The sequence below is a fragment of the Palaemon carinicauda genome, chromosome 36 (genome assembly GCF_036898095.1).
Source record: "Palaemon carinicauda isolate YSFRI2023 chromosome 36, ASM3689809v2, whole genome shotgun sequence".
Lineage (NCBI taxonomy): Eukaryota > Metazoa > Arthropoda > Malacostraca > Decapoda > Palaemonidae > Palaemon > Palaemon carinicauda.
This window is the reverse complement of record NC_090760.1, coordinates 4,503,413-4,513,062: the sequence shown is the minus strand read 5'-3', so window position 1 is coordinate 4,513,062 and position 9,650 is coordinate 4,503,413. Positions and strand designations below refer to the sequence as shown.

The window sequence follows — 9,650 nt, the reverse complement described above, 5'->3', positions numbered from 1 at the left end:
TTTAGTCGACTACAAACAACACTAAAATTGGCATTTGGATCTTATTTTCTGGAATTGAAACTGGAATCGGAGTTTGGAATAATGCCGTTGCATTATGGAATAAAAAATAAAAGAGGTTAATTTTCAAAATGGAAAATAATGAAGTGGGAATTGGAGTAAACTAAAAGCTAAAATAAAAAAAAATGCACAGAGAGTAACAAGAAATTAAATAGTTCAATGTTAATTTCTCTGACCATAATACTCAAACTATTTTTTTCAACTAACTCACAAGCCCCAGAAAAATTATCTAATTCTTTTACTTTCCTTCCTTCCAAGAATAACTCCTTTTTTTAAGCTCAAAACCTTTTAAACATTAAGCATGACTTACCTCTATACTTTCATTATATCTTGACCTTTAAAACTCAACAAAGACTGGCTGCTATTACTTCAGTTCTCTTTGGCTGTCTATACCTGCAGGACTCTAAACCCTAAACAACATTTATTGTTATTGGCTTAATCATTATTCCCCCTTTTACCACTCAGCCATGACTTACTGCACATACTTTCATTCTTTCCGGATCACTGAAAATAAGAATAAATTCATCAGTAGTATCATGATAGGCGTAGTTGTTTATTAAATAAATATATATATATATATATATATGTTATATATATATATTTATACATATATATATATATATATATACATATATATATATATATATATATACATATATATATATATATATATAAATTTATATATATATAAATATATGTATATAAATTTATATATATATATATATATATATATTTGCCAACATAAATCGTATTGCAAACTGGCTGCAAAACTAGAATATATATGATACAGGTTTGGTAAAACTGTCACACGTGTATTTAGCCCCTGGATTGAAATAATTAGTAAACATGGCCACTAGATTTCACATGTGGCACATACAGCAACTTATAATAAAATATAATTACTTCTTTACACACTTTTATTTTAATTTCACAACCTTAACAATTTACTTTATATATACATAATTAGCCTACTTATACATTAACTGAGTTTTATTTTACATTTTTTTTTTTTTTTAATTTTCTACCTTGTGCTGGAATTCAAACCAAATGATCTGTGTATACTTCATAACATTTAACTTTTTATTATTTCATCCATAAAGTAAAAATAGCCTTTGTTATCCTGATATATCTCAAACAAGAATAGTGTGATTTCAACGAAAAAAATATCAATTAATCAACTCTCAAGTTTTCAATTAATTATAGATATCAACGAGGTTTTACTAAATATGATATCTATAATTTGGAGCTTAAATCCGACTTCATTAGAGGTTTGAGGTATTTGTGGTAGGCTTCAGGCACGTCCTTTTTGTTGAGTGGGCTCTTCATAGCTTCGTCGTAGAGTCTGAAAACAATTATAATTTTCAGAATATATTATCATTATTATTATTATTATTATCATTATTATTAGCTGAGCTACAACCCTAGTTGGAAAAGCAAGATGCAATAAACCCAAGGGCTCCAATAGGGAAAAATAGCCCAGCAAGGAAAGGAAATGAGGAAAAAAATATACAATATGAAACATAATGAACAATTACAATAAAATACTTCAAAAACAGTGACAACATCAAAACAGATATTTCATATATAACTATAGCAAGACTTGTGTCAGCCTTTTCAACATAAAAGCATTTGGTGCAAGTTTGAACTTTTTAAGTTCTACCGATTTAACTACCTGGTTAGGAAAATCTTCAAAAAATATGTATGCCACGAAAAAATTAAAGTTATTCAAGATAAGTGTATGGGGTCAAAATGCGAGCAATAAAATATATAAGATATGACAAAACTTCATCAAAAATGGCAGATTTTTGTTTACCTTTTGGAAGAAACTCATTGAGTTAACTTGGAATGGATTGAGTCATAATATCTTAGGCCAGAGAGGCCTGACAGGAGAACATACGTCTGTAACACTGGCAAGAAAATGCTAATATAACTTTATTTCCTCTTCAATCAGGCGTGACTTCAACATTGACTTTTTCAAAAACTAATTTTTCTTAATGGAAATATTTTTTCTGAAATGTCCTTGAAATCCATACTAACTTTTCTTCCTATCTTATAAGGATATTGCTGTAAAGTTTTTCTCAAAATCGAAAACCAAATTCTTTATGTAACATTTTTATTAAAAATAAAAAAAAATCCATTTTTTTGATGTAGGAAAGCCAGTGAACCCACCAAAAATTGTGATAAAAAAACGCACATTTCAGCTGGAATTTTGTTTTTTTTGCACACTCGCACAACTTGCCGAACCAGGGTATAGTCAGGAAAGGGGGAGGGGGTTGGGAAGGATTGAATCTGTGTGTGTGTGTGCGTTGTTCTTGTTGTTGTTGTTGTTGTAACCAAGCCGTCAAAAATGACGTCTAAATATTGAGGTTAATATGCACACAACAACTACAAAAACAACAACAACAATAACAAAACAACAACAACAACAATAATAATAATAATAATAATAATAATAATAATAATAATAATAATAATAATAATAGTTACCTGGCTAACAACAACAAAACGACAACAATAACAAAACAACAACAACAATAATAATAATAATAATAATAATAATAATAATAATAATAATAACGAAATTATCAAAATACAAACGAAACTGGCCAAGAGTTTCCAACCTCTGATACACATTCCCATCCCAAGCGCCCAGAGTCGAGTTCAATTGGTCATCGTCGAAATCGAAGGAGTCGACGATGGAAACAGCCTGTGGCCTCAGGGACGCCAGTAGAATGGACATGTCCTCTTCCAGTTGACTGATGTCTGCGCCAGTCAAGGCCCCGCCCTGGTTTGAAATGATTTTAAATAATCCAGTTATTGGTCATTAAATTGGTGTTGCAGAAGTTGAAATTGTGTATTTTTATGTTGATTTGGATGTATTATATTAACTTTATCTAATGGGATTAGTTATGATTTATGAAAATTTGATAGTTTTGAGTTTCAATGAGTTTGAATCTTAGACTTAGAACGTTTGGGGGAGAGAGAGAGAGAGAGAGAGAGAGAGAGAGAAATATTGGTCTTACATCTTTAGTTGTGTGTGTGTGTGTGTGTGTGTGAGAGAGAGAGAGAGAGAGAGAGAGAGAGAGAAAGAGAATGTTACTATTACATCTTTATTTCAGAGAGAGATTGATTGATTGATTAAGAGTTTCCTGGCATCTTGACATCTAAGGTCATTGGCGCTGATGTGAGAGAGAGAGAGAGAGAGAGAGAGAGAGAGAGAGAGAATCTTAGACTTGTACATTTACTTCTGAGAGAGAGAGAGAGAGAGAGAGAGAGAGAGAATCTTAGACTTGTATCTTTACTTCTTAGAGAGAGAGAGAGAGAGAGAGAGAGAGAGAGAGAAAGAGAGAGAGAATCTTAGACTTGTATCTTTACTTCTTAGAGAGAGAGAGAGAGAGAGAGAGAGAGAGAGAGTCTTAGACTTGTATCTTTAATTCTAAGAGAGAGAGAGAGAGAATCTTATACTTGTATCTTTACTTCTGAGAGAGAGAGTCTTAGACTTGTATCTTTACTTCTGAGAGAGAGAGAGAGAGAGAGAGAGAGAGAGAGAGAGAGAGAGACCCACCTTCAGAAAAATCCCTGGTTGACGAGTGATATGGTAAGTCAGATAAAGTCGACTCAGATTTCTCATGACTTCACGTAGTTCTGGACTCAAAGATTCGGTTTCTACGCTTTCAATGTACTTTTCACATACGTAGTACCTCATGTGCGCCTGAGGGTAAACAATAAATAAACAATTAAAATGAACCACGAACTTGTGAAGATGAGCGTTGGGAATAACTGATTTCAGTCGACTACTTTCTCATTGATTTGATATTAATTGTTTTAAGTAACGAATGTTTCTCATTAATTTGATATTAATTGTTTTAAGTAACAAATGCAACAACAACAACAAAAACAACAACAACAACAACAATAATAATAATAACAATAATAATAATACATTAATTGTAACTATTAACATTAATTGTTAAATCTTCTCATCTCTTAGCTTTAAAATGTAATCTTCCACCGTAAAAATTAATTACTGTATTATAACGTTATAATTCTGATAAATTTCACCCAATTAAATGAGATGCTCGTATACCAAGACAGAAAATGAACAATGCTTATTTAGCGAGTGATTTCAGTAGCACTCCTTAGAACTACTGTATGCAAAAGGTGAAATAACTATGCCACTATAGTCAATTATTTTTACTGAGGCAGATTTGCATCAACTCGCAAGGATGCCCTTTTTTGCTCGGAAAAAGTTTCCTAACAGCTGATTGGTCGGAAGTATTTTTATCCGACCAATCAGCTATTGGGAAACTTTTCCGAGCTAAAAGAGCACCACTGTGAGTCGGCGCAATTCTGCCTCGCTAAAAGAATTGAATATAGTATATTTATAAATTCAAAGCTACATGTCTAAACAGCTACACCAAGCAATTAAGCTTTTTGTGGACTAACTTACCTCAGCACATTTAACAAGCCCCACGGAGCAAGCGTTCCAGGCGTGGTGATACTCCATTCCTGAATCACACAGACGCTGCAGTCTTTGTTCTGTACTGGCCACCAGGGAGCGGGATGCTGCCTTGAATGCTTCAACTAGACCTTTTTGAACAGGAAATTACTTTACTTAGTTTATATTCGTTTAATGTTCACGATTTAGTTCATATTAACAGGTATACCTGCTGTCAAGGGAGAAGTATGACCACAGAAGGTGTTATTCTCCGAATTTTCATGGCTGTAGCTAACTAGATTCTAGTCATAGTCTGTTATATATTTATCTTGCAAAGCGCACTATATATACAGTCAACTACTTACAAGGTCCATAATACGTTCTTTGATAAAAAATACATACTCTGGTTTATGAAATAAATTGAACAAAACCCTAGGTTTACCATTCTATAAACCAAAACATGTACTTGGGGCCACTTGTGCAGAAAATTTGAATTTTACATTATAAGTTAAATATACTAGAAATAAATCTCTCCTACAAAAATAATATATTTATTTAGTTCTTAGATACAAGATGATACCGTAGAGGAAATTGTTGGTCAAAAGAACACTTTGCAATAAGTAGATAGTAAGCAAACACTTAGATATAATCTCAATGAAATCACTTATAAAACAGGACTTCCAAGAGGTAATTTCTATGGAACAAGACATAAGGTGTACTTTTGGTTAAATCTAGGTGTTATCATAAATCAAAAAGTCTTAAAGAACCAAGACATAGATTGGGAAAGAAGTAGCAATTGGCCCTGGGGTAAAGTGAAAAATAAAATCAGGATTAGAATGTCAAAAGTGGCCAGTATATTAAAACATAATCTAATGAATTAACCCAATAGCCCCTTTGGATAAGTAAACCTTAAAGTACAAATTATTCTAGAATAAATCTTGATGTTCAAAATGTCCTTTGGTAAGGCTTGGTGTTCTTGAGTAAGCCACGATCTCCAAGCTTTGTTTGAGTAAACCTTAAAGTCAAAATTTCGCTTTGGTAAGCCTGGGTGTCAAAGATATGCATTGACATCCTAGATATACATGGAAAAGCCTTCAAGAAAAATAAAATCTAACAGGTATGCCTTGGTAAACTTGAGGTTTAAGAGTCCTGGCTAACCTGATGCAAGATATTGCAATTTTTTTTTAATGAGCTAATTACCTATTGGATTTCGACTTTGCTAATCGTCCCTTATGAAAAATACTGTTTATTAAGAGTCAAATGTTCCTATGACCTCCGGTTCAGATATATCTGGACCATGCTATTACCATAAATATGTAGAAAGCGATTAGCAACAACATCCTGATTATAGGGTTACGAATCCTGTTTTAGAGAAAAAAAATGAAATTTGCAACAGGCCTCAAACACTAAAGTATGTATAATGCATACGTACCTTTACTAGACAAATCTCCATTATTACATATTGGCGGAGCTCCTAGGTACCTAACAGATTGATCAAAAGTATTTCCTTTCTTGGCAGCTCGGTAAGATTTCACGAGGTATCTGGAATTGTTTGAAATCAGAAAAGGTTTTTTAAAAATATGGAACAAAAAGAGTATGAGATCTTTGGGTCTCTTCCTATATATGAAATAAAAAATGTTCTATCTGTATGTTGCTTGCATGTACACTAGATGTGTGTTTTTGTCTGCGCTTGTAAAGTATGTAAACAAACGACTATACCCTATGATGATGATTTCATACAGTCTAAATACATACATATATACATACATACATACATATGTGAGTGTGCATTGCTTATTCCTTGATATTCTGTTTAAAAGAGATTTCATGTTTCGTGTTAGGTGATCTGCTAATACCAATTATATACATATTTTTGTAGATATATTTGATTATTTCAAGAATACAGAAGTAGTTTGCTAGCAAGATAATATTTTAATTTGGAAAAAAAGTTATAAGCTCTAATAGAACATGAAAAATATTAAATATTTATACATTACAGATATTGGCTAAAACTAATTAAAAAATCTGACTAAAGTAGAGATTAAGAGAGTGAATTTTCATACGTACAAAAAGACATTTTAGAAAGTTCCAAAAAGCAATACACGTACAGTACATGAAATATATTTTCATATAAGTGGAGATAAGAAACTGACATTACAAGAAAATTAATATCTCAGTCAATTTGATCTCTTCAACATATGAAAACAACTAATCTAACTGCTACTCACCTCGCAACCTGTAGCCAGAGGACTGTATTCTCCCCCTCGTAAGTGATGGCACAAGTAGTCCCTGTATAGAGACGCGGGAGATTTGACGAGGCCATGTAGCCATGTCCTCCGCAGGCGAGGCGACAGATTTCGATGCCGCTGGAGGCGTCGGAGGCGCCAAGGGCCTTTATGCCGCTGGACAAAGCGTGGAGCTGGAATTCCGAAGGGGTGAGCGTTACTTAAGGGATTAATAGATATTTCTATTTGAAGGTATTTTCGATTTTTTTTAGCAAGGGAAATGCAAATTATTAGGATTGCTGTAGGAATTTATTCTAAATATGAGGTTACTATATTAATCAATAGATTTATTTTTAAGGCAATATGATAAAATAGGGTTAAAGTAAAGGTATTTTCGTAGTTTTAATTAAGCAAGGGAAGTGCAAAGTATAGGATTACTGTAGGAGTTTATTCTAAATATGAGATGAAAATTACTAAAGTAAATAATAGATTTATTTTTAAGGCAATATGATAAAATAGGGCTAAAGTAAAGGTATTATCGAATTTTTTATTAAGCAAGGTAAATGCATAGTATTAGGATTGCTGTAGGAATTTATTCTAAATATGAGATGAAAGTAACTTAAGTAATTAATAGATTTATTTTTAAGACGAGATGATAAAATAGGGCTAAAGTAAAGGTATTTTCGTAGTTTTAATTAAGCGAGGGAAGTGCAAAGTATTAGGATTGCTGTAGGAATTTATTCTAAATATGAGATGAAAATTACTAAAGTAATTAAGAGATTTATTTCTAAGTCAATATAATAAAATAGGGTTTAAAGTAAAGGTATTTTCGAAGTTTAGTTTAAGCAAGGGATGTGCAAAGTATAGGATTACTGTAGGAATTTATTCTAGATATGAGATGAAAGTAACTAAAGTAATTAATAGATTTATTTCTAAGGCAATATAATAAAATAGGGTTTAAAGTAAGGGTACTTTCCTAGTTTTAATTAAGCAAGGTAAGTGCAAAGTATTAGATTTACAGTAGGATTTTAATCTAAATATGAAATGAAAGTTACTAAAGTGATTAATAGGTTTTTAAAGCGAGATCAAAAATAGGGTAAAAGTAACTATATTAATAATCATCTTCCGAGAATATTTTAATACAGATATCTAGCACATGATCTTGCCAGGCCCTAAGGAGACAAAAGAAAAAAGAAAAAAAAAGAATGGAGAAATAAAATGGGGCAAAAGTTGAGGGAAAAAGACGAAAGATATCTAAATCTTGGGTAATGGTTTGAAAGTAAATTGATACAATTATGAAATGAAAAAGGATACAATAATGGAGTGTAGGTTAAGAAAACATTGATAGTATTTTTTGAAAAACCCGAAAATAAGTATAAATCATAGATGTAAATGTTAAAATTATCATAAAAAACAAAGTCTTTAGACCTTACAGAAAAAGTACAAAATGTAAATGTTTAGAAAATGCAATAAAAACATGGCATATAAACTTGAAAATGTAGATTTCCAGAAAAATGATAGAATATAGGTTTAATAAGTACAATGTGAATATCAAAACTTAAAACCAAGAAATTGAACATATAAGAAAATATTAAATTCAATAATGAAACTTGACTAAAAAAAATGGCTGCCACCGTACCTCGGGTAAGAGGGACATATCTCCTTCCTCCATCCTGGCGGAGACGGCGTAGAAGACATCTGTGACACTGCGGGAGGAGAAGAGGAGGGCGAAGACCGAGGCAATTTGGGGAAGGATCTTATATTGCTGTGTCTCGTAGTCCAAGATCTGGGGTTCGGGTTCACTGAAACAGAAGATAGTGAAGCATATGGTGATGATAGTAATGGAGAAGGTGATGATAGTGGTGGAGGAGGTGATGATAGTGGTGCGGTGATGTAGAAGATGATAATAGTGATGGAGGAGGTGATGATAGAGGTGGGGTAATGAGTGATGGAGAAGGTGATGATAATGATGGAGGAGGAGGTGATGATAGTGATGGAGGAGGTGAAGATAGTGGTGGGGTGATGGAGAAGATGATGATAGTGGTGGGGCAATGAGTGATGGAGAAGGTGGTGATAATGATGGAGGAGGAGGTGATGATAGTGGTGGGGTGGTGGAGAAGGTGAATGATAGTGATGGAGGACGTGATGATAGAGGTGGGGTAATGAGTGACGGAGAAGGTGGTGATAATGATGGAGGAGGTGATGATAATGATGGAGGAGGTGATGATAGTGATGGAGTAGGTGAAGATAGTGGTGGGGTGATGGAGAAGGTGTTGATAGTGGTGGGGTAATGAGTGATGGAGAAGGTGATGATAGTGATGCAGAAGGTGATGATAGTGATGGAGGACGTGATGATAGAGGTAGGGTAATGAGTGATGGAGAAGGTGATGATAGTGATGGAGAAGGTGATGATAGTGGTGGGGTGATGGAGAAGGTGATGATAGTGGTTGGGTAATGAGTGACGGAGAAGGTGATGATAATGATGGAGGAGGTGATGATAGTGATGGAGGAGGTGATGATAGTGATGGAGGAGGTGATGATAGAGGCGGGGTGGTGGAGAAGGTGATGATAGTGATGGAGAAGGAGATGATAGTGATGAAGGAGGTGATGACAGTGGTGAGGTGATGGAGAAGGTGATGATAGTAAGGGAAAAGTGATGGGCGATGGAGGGATTGAATGAGGATGGAAATGGTGATGATAATGATGGAAAAAGTGATGAGTGATTGGAGGGACACAATGATAATAGTGATTGCGGAGGTGATGATAGTGGGGAAGGGGATGATAATGGGGAAGAAGGTGATGATAGTGGGGGAAAGAGTGATGATAATGGAGGAAGAAGGTGATGATAGTAGGGGAAAGGGTGATGATAATGGGGAAGAAGGCGATGACAGTGATAAAGAAGGTGATGATAGTGAGGGAAAAGGTGATGA

General features: G+C 33.8%; 1 protein-coding gene across 2 annotated transcripts in view; it reads right to left on the bottom strand.

The window, feature by feature from the left end:
* Positions 1-1,086: 1,086 nt before the first annotated feature.
* Positions 1,087-9,650, bottom strand: part of LOC137628731 (peroxisomal acyl-coenzyme A oxidase 1-like) — a 19,989-nt gene continuing 11,425 nt past the window's right edge. For both annotated transcript variants that reach the window (XM_068359906.1, XM_068359905.1), the window contains exons 9-15: positions 8,360-8,522; positions 6,724-6,914; positions 5,928-6,037; positions 4,508-4,647; positions 3,623-3,769; positions 2,679-2,842; positions 1,087-1,399 (exon numbers count right to left, since the gene is read on the bottom strand). In XM_068359906.1, the coding sequence (XP_068216007.1) occupies positions 1,291-1,399; positions 2,679-2,842; positions 3,623-3,769; positions 4,508-4,647; positions 5,928-6,037; positions 6,724-6,914; positions 8,360-8,522 (1,024 nt within the window). In that variant the 3' untranslated portion in view covers positions 1,087-1,290. The remainder of the gene's footprint in view (positions 1,400-2,678; positions 2,843-3,622; positions 3,770-4,507; positions 4,648-5,927; positions 6,038-6,723; positions 6,915-8,359; positions 8,523-9,650) is intronic.